The following is a 13490-nucleotide window of genomic DNA, read 5'->3' on the forward strand; positions in this document are numbered from 1 at the left end:
TTTTTCAAATATTACCTTTCATGCAGTGGGTTATATAGCTGTTTGTCAATGTAAAAACATCTGCAAAGTTTCAAAAACCAACGTGCATGACAAACAGAGTTATTAACTCCCAAAAGAAGGAACCGATTCTGAACAGCTGAAACGAGTCATTAGTAATTCCAGACTTACTTCCTGCACAAACCTGTGTAGGTTTGTAACACAAAACCCTGCCTCTGGTGTTCATCGGCTGCTCAAACTCATTAACTTGATTGTCAGAACATTGACCAACCCTTGACTTTGAATGTGCCTTAAAAAGAAAAGTGAGTATATAAAACTTACCACTAAATAACTAAACCACTAAACTGTAAGTCCTTACAATCACATTGGAAGAATAGTCTTCCTATCTCTGAGAAGGTAGTTCATACAAGCACCTTCCCACTCCCAGAACAATAGTACATTATAGAGGAAGAATTCGCTTGGTTTTTAGATTTTTAAAAATGTAATTTTAATGTGTACTTTCAGGTTAATATCCATCCATCCATCTTCTATACCGCTTATCCTTTTCAGGGTCACGGGGAACCTGGAGCCTATCCCAGGGATCATCGGACACAAGGCGGGGTACACCCTGGACAGGGTGCCAATCTATCGCAGGGCACAATCACATACACACTCACACACCCATTCATACACTATGGACACTTTAGACATGCCAATCAGCCTACTGGGGGAGGAAACCGGAGTACCCGGAGGAAACCCCCACATGCAAAGTTCGCACACACAGGGCCTCGGTGGGACTCCAAACCCCGACCCTGGAGGTGTTAGGCGATCGTGCTAACCACTAAGCCACCACATTAGCCTGAAGCAAGAACAGAACTAGTAGAGCTATGTTAGGTGTACTTAATGCAATTTTATTAATGCATTCAAAGTATTCTATAGTATATAACATTTCCATAATGGAAAACAAACTTCTCACTTTAATAATTTTGGGAAAACACTCAGCATGCTAAATTATTGAAGTTGTTCTAATTGGATTCCCCTCAGATGTTGTCTCAGTCCTTGCTTCAGCAGGACTGTTAATGCAGTACTATTTGTGCTCTGAGGAAATGGTATCAACCAGAAAAATGTTGTAAAGAAAACAGAACAACTTTAAATGCATTATTAATGTCTCCAAGCACAGATCTTGGTATCTATTGCAATGATCAGTTGAGAACATTTTTTCAAATGAATTCTTTGTCCCTTTCCTTACTGCCTAAGGATTTTATAGAGGCCGGGAAGTAGGTTAGATTTGTGGAGCGTGACCAGATCAGAATACTTTCTGAACCCCACAGCGTTTCTGGTGAAGGTATCGTTAAGTGGAGCAGCGAGAAGGGCATTCTGAAGCTGAGGTGATGTATACAGCTGTTGTGTTGGGTGGAAAAAGACACCGAAATATTTGTGAACACTATAGGACAAGTAGAGACATGAAGAGGTTTCCTAAGAGATTTAATGATGTGCATAGTTCACAGTGTGTTTCCTTCCTAGAGACAACTGTGTAATACTTGTGGAGTAAATTGGGATTGGGATTTGATTACAGAGAATTAAAGGGTGTTTGATATTGCAGTTGTAATTGCCCTATAACAATTTTAATCATGAAGTGAAAAACAATAGCTCATAGAGACAAATATAATTTAAGTATACTTGAGAGTTTCTAGACTGAAATTTAGGAAGGTAATATGAATACTCTAAAATTGCCAAACAGGAACATCTACTAGTAACATATATTGTAAACAAATATATATATTTTTTACATGTTTATTTACCTATTTGTGACTTATTAGTGGGCATGCAAGCAACATATTACTCACTATAATTGCTGTCAGTGAGTCTCTTATTGATATGCTATGCCTCTTCCTCAGCCTCACTATTGAGCAGTAATCAAAGGCAGTCTAACAGTAGCCAACCAAGACAAATGTGATATCGCCTGGTCTCTGTAAACACAAATTAAAAGTGCATGGTAATTAAAAAAAGAAATAGAGACAAAACAAATTGAGCTGCAGTAATAGAGCCAGCAGAATTCATATCGTACATTTCCATTAACCTCATAGAAATATATTAACCTGTTGTAAGAGAAAATAAACATTAAACCAGTTATCTCAGGTCAAACATTAGTAAGCTATAAAGTGATATCATATATCTCCCATATATCATATATATCCCTTTCTATATCAACTACTTGTGAAATTGAACATTTAAGTGTAAATTTCTACCCATGTAAATGATTCACCGAGAATAGATGAGGAGGCACATTGGTGCAGTGGGTGGTGTTGCTGTTTCACAGCTCCAGTGTTCCTGGTTTTATTCAGAACTCAGGTCACTGTCTGTGGGGAGTTTTGCATGTTCTCCCAATGTGTACACTGGTTTCCTCTGGGTTCTCTGGGTTCCTCCCACCATGCCAGTAAGTGTATTATCTATGGGAGATTGCCCCTAGAGGGAATGAATGTGTGAATGTGTACATGCGATTGAATAGCGATCCCACCCCACCCCCATTTTCACGATGATTTTTATTGTTAAAATCCATCTACTAAATATTATTATTTAGTGCATGATGAATTTGGAATATGATATGGTATTTAACATCATAAGGTCAGTTATCATTAATGATACTATTACTGACAAATGTGCAAATTCTATTTAATCTTATTACTGTACATACAGTGGTTGTATGGATTTACACAAGCAAAAATACCTAGGTTTGAGTGCACTGCTATGCTATGTATAGTATAAGTGACAGGTGAAAAGATTTAAATAAACAGGATTTAGCTTGTTTCTTAATTTAATACTGTATTATAAATAATTTACTGTGTTTGAATTAGACAGACTGAGAGCGAGAAAGAGAAAGTACGGGACGCATGCATTTGTTAAAGTCAAGGGCACTGACACTTTGCCCTTGATAGCTACGGATAATATCTACAATAGGCTGGAACGGCCAAAAGATTGTGACTCTGAAATGGTTTCCTTTGGGAGATCTTTCTCTAAGATCCCAAAATTGATTGTCCTGTGAACATACTCCAGGCTCCTCACATGCTACTATTCTCACCTTTGCTTTTTTTTTTTCTCTCTCTCACACACATGTACAGTGATGCTTGAAAGTTTGTGAACACTTTAGAATTTTCTATATATCTGCCTGAATGTGACCTAAAACATCATCTTATTTTCAACAAGCCCCAAAATTACACAAAGAGAACCCAATTAAACAAATGAGACAAAAATATTATACTTGGTAATTTATTTATTGAGGAAAATCCAATATTACATATCTGCGAGTGGCAAAAGCATGTGAAACTCTAGGATTAGCAGTTAATTTGAAGATGAAATTAGAGTCAGATGTTTTCAATCAACAGGATGGCAAACAGTTGTGAGTGAGCACCCTATTTTACTTAAACAACAGGGATCTATCAAAGTCTTTACAACACATGCTTGTGGAAGTGCAAACAAAGGAGATTTCTGAGGACCTCAGAAAAAGAGTTGTTGATGCTCATCAGGCTGGAAAAGGTTACAAAACCATCTGTAAAGAGTTTGGACTCCACCAATCTACAGCCAGACAGATTGTGTACAAATGGAGGAAATTCAAGACCATTGTTACCCTCCCCAGAAGTGGTTGACTAACAAAGATCACTCCAAGAGCAAGATGTGTAATAGTCTGTGAGGTCGCAAAGGAGCCAGGGTAACTTCTAAGCAACTAAAGGCCTCTCTCACATTGACTAATGTTAATGTTCATGAGTCCACCATCAGAACAATGGACGACAATGGTGTCCATAGCAGGGTTACAAGGAGTAAGCCATTGATCTCCAAAAAGAACATTACTGGCTGTCTGCAGTTTGCTAAAGATCACGTGGACAAGCCAGAAGGCTATTAGAAAAAATGTTTTGCAGACAAATTAGCCAAAAATTTTTTGGTTTAAATGAGAAGGGTTATGTTAGGAGAAAGGAAAACACTGCATTCCAGCATAACAACCTTATCCCATCTGTGAAACATGGTGGTGGTAGTATCATGGTTTGGGCCTGTTGTGCTACATCTGTGCTAGGAATGAATTCTTAATTATACCAGTGACTTCTAAAGGAAAATGTCAGGACATCTGTCCATGAACTGAATCTCAAGAGAAAGTGGGTCATGCAGCAAGATAGCGACCCTAAACACACAAGTCATTTTACCAACGAATGGTTAAAGAAATATAAAATTAATGTTTTGGAATGGCCAAGTCAAAGTTCTGACCTTAATCCAATAGAAATGTTGTGGAAAGACCTGAAGCAAGCAGTTCATGTGAGGAAACCCACCAACCTCAAGTTGAAGCTGTTCTGTACTGAGGAATGCGCTAAAATTCTTCCAAGCCAATGTGCAGGACTTATACCGGAAGCATTTAGTTGCAGTTATTGTTGAACAAGGGGGTCACACCACACACTGAAAGCAAAGGTTCATTTAAAAAGCAGGTTCATTTAAGGAACAGTCTTTATTCCAGACATGGTGGGTGGTTCAGACTCTTCTTAATTACAAAGACATTTGTTTCCAAGTGCATACTGGCAAACCTTTAAGTGTGGCTTTACACTTTCTTTGGGCTGACTGCATGACAACCTGGGGCTTGTTAATTTGCTGCCATGTTATGAGCCAAGGCCAACTGCTGGGGCTGTCACCTTGGAAGGACAAACAGAGAAAGATGATAAACAGTTGCAAGGTTTATTCAGGCAGCCCGAGTTAGTTAAAGTCTTAATAGTCTTCACTAGCGAGTCTATATGCCAAGAAATGTTACTTTCACAGGAAGAGTGACATAGCAGATGACTAACTACAGTCTGTTTCCTGCTGGGAAACACGTAAGATTTTCTCATTTACTTACCACAAATATTTACACACAAAATGTTTAGAGTCCAGTGACTCTTGTTCCAGTGATATCTTGTTCCAAAATGACAAATGTGTTATATTTCTTTGGAAGTATGGAGGACCAATTAGATTTCAACTTTTAACCTTCGGAAGATTATGGCCAGAAAAGCATACAAAAGCTATCACATGATCCTCATCTATAACTTTTTAACTGTGAAGCACACAGAAGACATTTATATTCCATCACTGGAGCATCTTGCTTTTAATTTTTTGAGCATGCCATTTGTGAATGTTTGTGTGTTTGTGTGTTGACAATTAGAGAAAAAAAAATTATTTACAGTTATGATGTCTGATTAATACAGATGGTCCTCTTAACACCCAAGAGAAAATTTTGTTTAAAAGGTAATGGTTCAGAAATTAAGCCTTGGTGCTCTGTCTGCAGGTAAGCTGGTTTATTTGTTCCACCCCTTTGTGTTCTTTTGAATTGGTCCTTTGTCTGAGGCACCCAGAACGGATGATGTATTGCCTATATGTGGCATGGAATCTAGCCAGGGCACTGTTGATACATGGTGATACTGGCCACTGCAAACACATTTTAAATTCCATTTGAAATGGAAACCTCATGTGGTGTGCTGTTTCATGTGTGGCTGCAGACATTGAGATTGAAATAACAATAAACTATAATACACATATCTGGGTTGATACTGTTCAGTACATTGGTGTACTGTGTATATGTGGTGTATGCTGATCATGCAGCATACACCACATAATGGATTCTATGTTTTGTTAGTTTTGTCTTGAATTCTATCAACGTCTGTGGAAAATACGTATGAGTATTTGATGTGTTTAATAGTGTTCTGCCTCTAGCTACAACATAAAAATAATGACTAATTATGAATGACTAAGGAGAATACCTGACAACTGACACCTACATCAATAAATAGTCAACACAGCAGGGATGGGCACAGGCAGGAATTATTTCCACATGACTATGTTAAAAAGCTGGTTTGGATTAAAAAGAGAAAGAGAGAGGGAGGACATGAATCTCTGTAATTTTAACACATTTTGTGGCTTTTTTCAACCTTGACTAATCCGTGCTCTCTCTTGAGTTAGTTTGTATTCAGGATATTTTAAAGAGAGCATAGTAATTTAAAGAAATGATGTCTCTCTGTAACTACAAAGCCTAAACTCCAAAAAAGACAGACACTACACCAGTAATTTCCATGAGTTTCTGCATTGGTGCATCAAAAGCATTAAATCGTTGGTGACTCTAAAGCCAAATGGCAGAAAGTCACATGAAAGCCACAAGCCAAGTGTTGACTGTCAAGGCTCACAGAGCAAAGCACTAAGCATGAACATCACTATAGCACCTCTCAGCTGAGCCTGTCACCTGATTCTGTGCTAATTGCAAGCCTATTGCTGTTGTCTCTGAGTAACATTTTGCTGCTAGTATACCATATATATCACCATCACACTGTACAGAACTGCAACACAACGTCTTGTACCTTAGCATACTGTTGCAATCAAAATTATACAACCCCCATTGCAAATCAGGTTTATTGTCAAAATTTACAGACTTTCAGCTGTTTGCAATGAACAAATCAAACAGAAGCAATTGAAATAGTTCAGCACAATGAATGCTTCAAGTGGTTTCCCCAAATTCAACTGAAAAGGTATCTTATAATGATTTCTCCAGTTTCAAAATTATTCAACCTCCTGAATAGAATCGCTCACAACAGCACAAATATGCAAAACAGGTGTTTCATGTAGCACACCTGATGCAACTAATCAAGGGTTTCATTAGTTGCACCAGGTGTGCTTGAGCTGGAACACATGAAATACCTGAACTGGCTAGGGGTAGAAAGTTTATGAAATAGCTGGACAGGGCAAAAAATCCTTTTTCCAGCTATCAATGGCTACAACCAGATTTCTGAGAAGGCAGGTTGTGAAAAACCCTCTAGTGATTGCAAAAGACCTGCAGCAAGACTTGGTGGCAACAGGCACTGAGGTTTCAGTGAGCACAGTAAGGCGCGTACTAAACACATAAGGTTTCCATGCCAGAACTCCAAGATGTATACCACTACTGACCCAAAAGCACAAGAAAAGTCGGCTCAAAATCATATAAATAAGTCACAGAAGTTTTGGGATTCTGTTCTGTGGATACATGAAACAAAACTGGAACTTTTCGGCATGATGGATCAGCAGTATGTCTGGAGGAAGAAGAATGAAGAAAGAACACTCTGTCCACAGTCAAGCATGGTGGTGGCTCAGTGATGCTGTGGGGCTGCTTTGCATCCTCTGGCACTGGAAACCTGGTGAGTGTGGAAGGAAAGATGGATTCAGTGGAGTATCAGGAAATCCTAGTAGAAAACGTCATGCTGTTTGTGAGGAAGCTGAAGCTTGGGCATCAGTGGACCTTCCAACAGGACAATTATCCCAAGCATACCTCAAATTCCACCAATCCTTGGTTGCAGAAGTCGTCCTAGAAGATTCTACAGCGCCATCACAGTCACCTGACTTGAACCCCATAGAAAATCTCTGGTGGGATTTGAAGGCAGTGGTTGCAGGACACAAACCCAAGAATATTACTGAACTGGAGGCCATTGCTTATGAGGAATGGATTATAATTCCTCAGGAACGCTACCAGAAGCTATGCATCTTGTTTGCAGCAGGTCATAACAGCAAAAGGGTGTACTAAAGTACTAAAGACGTTTACCATGAAGGGGTTGAATAATTTTGAGACTGGAGAAGTCATTATAAGTTGCCTTTTCAGTTGAATTTGAGGAAACCACTTGAAACATTCGTTGTGTTGAACTATTTCATTGCTTTTGTTTGATTTGTTCATTGCAAACAACTGAAAGTCTGTAAATTTTGACAATAAACCTGATTTGCAATGAGGGTTGAATAGTTTTGATTGCAACTGTAGCTATGTAGATGTATAAAATGTATACCAGATAGGTTTACTCTTTATATTATATCTATTCTATGCATACATTTTTATATTTTTATCTTTATATTTTATTTTTCAGTATTTTCAATATTTATTTACTTTATCTTATTTTATTCTTACTTTATTTATTATGTGTATTTGTGCCTTGCCATTTATGCATGCTACTGGAACACTCTAATTTTCCCATTGGATCAATAATATATCTTATCTTATCTTATCTTAATTGTGCAAACAAATGACCCTATAATCATGAAGCTATTTACAGTGGGATCCAAAAGACTGAGACCCCAATTGAAAATGCTTCTGTTTGTCATTCTTTTTCAATTTAACACAAAGGATTTCATTACATATTATATTATCAGCAACAGTTTGAGTGAAAAGTAGACCCTTCAAAATGTTTACATGAATTTTAGAATTTTTTAGTATTTGGTATGACATTTTAATGGCATTGTGTTCTCGAGCTGGGATGGACTCCACAAGTTTGTGCAAAACCTGATGATCCAGTTTAGGTCAAATCCATCAGAGTGTTGTCTGAACACATGCTTCAATGGAAGGCATAAGACTCATGGAAAATCTGACCTTTTGTACAAATCAGCTAAGATGGTCCATATCACACAGTTGTGACCTACAAAATAATGACCTACAAATTGTATTGAATATTGAATAGTCACGATGTTTCACATTTCCTTTTTTTTTTTGTTTTAGAATTTTTAAAAATCCTAGATTTTCAATGTGGTCTCAGACTTTTGGACTCCACTGTATATGTGCACAAAACCTAAAATCTCAATTCATCTTTGTTAATTTAAGTATTATTGAAGAATTAATCTGTCTCGTTTTCAAAAATGAAATTTGTGTCAATTTGTGTCAATTACTTTCCAGAGTAATTAGTCATTGCTAAAACCTTGTGAAGTCTTCTTCTGAAGCTTTATTTTCCCCCTCTTCCTTTATTCACCTTGTCTTAACTCTAAGCCCTTGGATGAAGGTGACCAGCAACAATGACTAGCACTGACATCCGAGCTAATGGATTCTGGGAGACAACGTGAAGAGAATGCACGCTGCCCTGTAAGTATCTTTAGTGTATGTGTGTGAATGCATAACAGTGCACTTGTATGTGTATTAATATTTTTTGTATTTAATACTGGCAGTGACAGCTGCAATGCTGATGTAATAAAAGCTTTTTTTGTTTTATTTTTATCTATCACATTCAGGGTAGATCTAGGGAAGGGATCTTGAACAATATAAAAGTCTTATAATGCTGTTATTGCTCTCATCAGAAGATTATATGAAGTAGTGGTCAATGCTAGTAGGGGGCAGCAATAACCATAAACTGCTTAAATGGTTATGAATCTGCAATGACTGTGTAAATTATTAATCTTTCATAATTTCATGGTTTTATCATCTTCACTGCAAAGGAATCTCATCAACATCCCTCATGACTTTTAAATGCATATCATTTGTCTCCTTAGCCACCTGTGGCTTGATATATTACAGGTAACTTCTGTGGCCAATTGCCTGCCTTCTGGATGCTTTTAGAGCCAAGTACTGAATCACTTTTCCACTCACAAAATGCCTCAACAGTGTCTTTTTTGTAAGCATAATGCTACATTTTATAGCCCACTTTGTTTTTTTTTGTCCTCTTGCTTCTATGCCTTCAATAAAATGTAAAAAGTGTTTCTTCCTGCAGAAAACTGCTGCTGCAAGTGAAAGTTTATGAGCGAAGAATAATTATTGCGCAGTAAATAAAGGCATCACTAAACAGCAATGATGAAAGTGGGTTAGAGTAAATTCTTGATATTGTGCTATCATTCATAAGGAACAAAGCAAGGCGGTTAATGGGAAAATTAAAGTTTCTCAGTGTTTAGATTCTCATATCTTCTTATCGGAAGATAACAAAAGCCTCACTGCATAATTATCTCAACGTAGGTCACCTTGGGCTTTGGAGGAACAAGCTGAGGTGGAGACATTGGACATAATGAGGTCCAGGAGTGAAGGACAATTTTGGGAACATTCCATACAATTTGCATAATCACTACACGGATTGGCTTTAATAAGATGAAACTTTTTATGACCTATAGCATTCATAAATAAAGGCTTTTATTCTGACCAAAACTGAACCTAAAATATGACTTCATAATTGTGGGTCTTTTTCCTTAGCCCTCTTGCTTCTTACACTTTCATCCCCTTTTCTCTACAATTTCATGTTTTACATTAAGTTATAGGCTACCATGGGCGGCTGTGGCTCAAGTGGTAGTTTGGGTTGTCCACTAATCGTAGGGTTGGCGGTTCGATTCCCAGCCCACATTACTCCACATGTCGAAGTGTCCTTGGGTAAGACACTGAACCCCAACTTGAATATAGCTTGAATCCCGATGGCAAGCTAGCGACTTGCATGGCAGCTCTGCTACGATTGGTGTCTGAGTGTCTGTGTGTGTGAATGAAGTCTAAAGCGCTTTGTAGAACTGCTAAGTTTAAAAAAGCTCTATATAAGTGCTTGTGTGGCTGTGCACAGAGTTACTTGTTAAAGAATCACCAATAGAACACTCTCCTTTTTTAAACTGCTGCTGATAGTAGATATTGGTATTGGGTTTATGTACTATAATACTATAAATGTACAGTATGTACTATAATACAGAGGCAAAATACTTACAGCTGTGATCAGCTATAATTATATTTAATTTTATTTGTTTTAAGTAGAGGTACAAATGAGAACATTGTAAAAAAAAAAAAACATTTCAAATGTATCTGAAGTGTGAACATGAGTGTGAATATTGTAAAAAAAAAATAAAAAAAAAATCTTCCATTAACATAAAACATACTAAGACATTTAGAGGAACTTATACTGGACATTTTTATTGGTCAACACTTAAATTTTTATATTGGTTCTTATATAATAAGCTGCATAATAATGGACATAGAATAACTATATTTTAATCACAATACCTAAAGTATAATGTGGTACTGAATGCTGAAGGTAGCATTCAGACAAGTCTTTCAGTTACCCCTTTTAAAAAAAGCCACAAATTATATGGGATCTATTGATAGGCTTTTGTGATTTATTAAAGCATTGGAGGTACTTGATAATACTAATAATAGAATACCATTTGATTCAACCTGCAATGTGGAGAGAGCACGAGAGCGAGAGAGAGAGAGAGCGAGCGAGCTCAAAAACATTTTTGACTGTCTTAAGGGTTTATAAAAGTAAGTGTTATAGATGATTACATGGATCAATACCAAATTTATCTCAAAGTAAAAGAAAAAAAGGACACTTCACTAGAGATATGAACTATCTATATACCACACTGATTATTTAAAAAAAAAAAATCTTGTACAATCTTGGTATTATTGCACTTTTTTGAATAAAAGAAAGCCCAAAGTTTATAGGTCTGCAGATCTTTTGGCAGGAATCAAAGGTAGTTTTCAAACTGGTTCCTGGAATTCAGTTTCAAAACTTGGCACTGCAAATAGCTTTGTGGAAAATAAATAATTAAGATTGAAAGGTCACACCTCAGACTCCAGACTAGAGATCCTTCCCCATGTCAGAGGTACACCTGGGGAGCCGACCCTGTAAAGCACCCTGCTGCCTGGAACAGGGAGCAGATGGCCATCCTGCAGGTGTACAGGAGCCCTATACCCTCTATATCCACTGTCACTAGGATGGCCCATGCAGGGGAAGATGTTGCACAGCTCAACTGGTCCATATGGCAGTGGGCTCTGGTAGGCTGGAAGGTCAGGGTAGGAGTATTGTCTATGTACAAGGCTGGAGGCCCTCCTCACACCTATGGCATCATGATGTACTGCTTCCCTGTAAGAGGGCAGATAAGTGGACTGGGAGTGCCTTAACTTCTGACCCTTTCTTGGCTGGCGGCGATATGAGTGAAGGTAAATGTGTTCCACAGGCAAAGGTTGGTATTTGTTATTTCTCCCTCTTCCACAAACCTCTGTGAAAGGAAACAGATCTGGCATGTCCACTTGACATGAGCCTGGGTCAAGAGGCCTTTCATTTGGAAACTGCACCCTGCCTGGGCCCCAGGTGGCTTTAAGGAAGGAGGGCCTGCGATGGATTTTTCTCTTTCCTATTAAAGGCATGCCATCTAACCGAGGATCTGCATATGTCTTAATGCAGGAATTACAGGTAACATTGCCTGGTCGATAAGGGATTTCCATAGAAGGGTGTACATCATGAGCAAAATGGTCTGCTTGGACTTCTGCAAGATGCACATTGTGGCCTTTGTCATCATGTAATCCTCTAAGATCCACAGACTCCTCCAGACAGCTTTGGGATCTATTTTTCCATCTGGGGCCTACAAAGGTGTGGCAAGGTTCCTGATGCTCAGCGAAGATGTCTGGTGCTTGTAAATCTTTATGTGAGATGAAACGAGAGGCCATTTTGGCTGACTTTTGGGAATGCATATCATATGTTGCTAAATGAGGAGTGCTAACACTAGTCATGGGAAGCAGCCCATTATACAGGCCACCAGATCGGGAAGGGACGGTGTAGTGTAGTGGAGTGGGGTGTGATATCAGTCTTTGAGTAGATGCATGTGGTGGACTGGCAGTTTCAGCATAATGCTGCGTGAATTGGGGCGGTAAAGAGCGCTGCACAAGGGATGAATGCTTTTCCGTGATGTTAGTCATGTACGAGAGGTTTGCTGGGAGTGTCTCAGTGGTGGTCACCTGGGGAATCCGTGCTGGTAAACTCCCACCTTTCCGACTCCAGTTTTCAATGGTTTTTGTTGCCTTGTCCAAAGAATTCTCCACCTTTGCTGAGGAGACAATGTCTTTGGCTGTCTGAAGCATTTTAAGCATGTTAGCCTGGGCATAGTTTGCTGTGATGTCAAGATTCTGCAAGTTTCCAGATTTTCCCATGTCTTCAACACCATTAAAGCAGCTGTAAATTCCCTAAGAAAGACAAATTATCCAGAATTTTATTATAAAATCTATTATACATATTTAATATACAACTGAATGTAATTTTGTATGCCTTCACAATGGTGAAACCAATATGACCAATTTAATGGAAGTTTTTAGGTTCCTTTATAATCAAAAGTTTTATATATATATATATATATATATATATATATATATATATATATATATATATATATATATATATATATATATATATATATATATATATATATATATTTCCATGTAACTTGCTGTGGGGTTTTGTATTTTTGTGAATATTCAGGCAGTTTTTTTTCAGCTATTTTTCTTTTATTCTTTGTTAGCATCTTTGTCTCTTTGGTTCTCTCTGATGATAATTGTCTCGGTAAACACTTTGATATCTTTTGATAACCTTCTCCAGCTCTGAGAAAGGTCGATAGTTTCTGTTTTGTGCGTTGTGATAGCTTTTTTCCTAATCCCATTGACTTTTAACTTGACTGCTCACAGCAAACTGCTTTAGAGTTTAAGCCTGTTTAAACCTTTCATGCCTAAATAAAAGTTAACAGAGAAAACATGCTGAGAGGTTAAAATCATTAGACACAGTGACGGGAAAAATGCAAACAATTAGAGCATGTCGATAGAGATACAAACATTGAGCTGGCTATTAAAGATATCAAATACTTTAATACATGTGGTAATAGGATTTTAACGGAAAACCACCATTAAACATGAAAGAGATTTCTATTTTGTAGATAAACTTTAAGATGGGGGTAAATATGTTCATTTATTCACCCAGAAAACAAGGGGATATAAAACTTCTGCA

The 13490-nt window shown here is 37.7% G+C and overlaps 1 protein-coding gene across 1 annotated transcript in view; it reads right to left on the minus strand.

The window, feature by feature from the left end:
• Positions 1 to 10580: 10580 nt before the first annotated feature.
• Positions 10581 to 13490, minus strand: part of grin2cb (glutamate receptor, ionotropic, N-methyl D-aspartate 2Cb) — a 28474-nt gene continuing 25564 nt past the window's right edge. The window contains exon 12 of the mRNA XM_017482758.3: positions 10581 to 12679. Coding sequence (XP_017338247.1) covers positions 11279 to 12679 — 1401 coding nt within the window. The 3' untranslated portion in view covers positions 10581 to 11278. The remainder of the gene's footprint in view (positions 12680 to 13490) is intronic.

This window comes from Ictalurus punctatus, chromosome 13, assembly GCF_001660625.3.
Source record: "Ictalurus punctatus breed USDA103 chromosome 13, Coco_2.0, whole genome shotgun sequence".
NCBI lineage: Eukaryota > Metazoa > Chordata > Actinopteri > Siluriformes > Ictaluridae > Ictalurus > Ictalurus punctatus.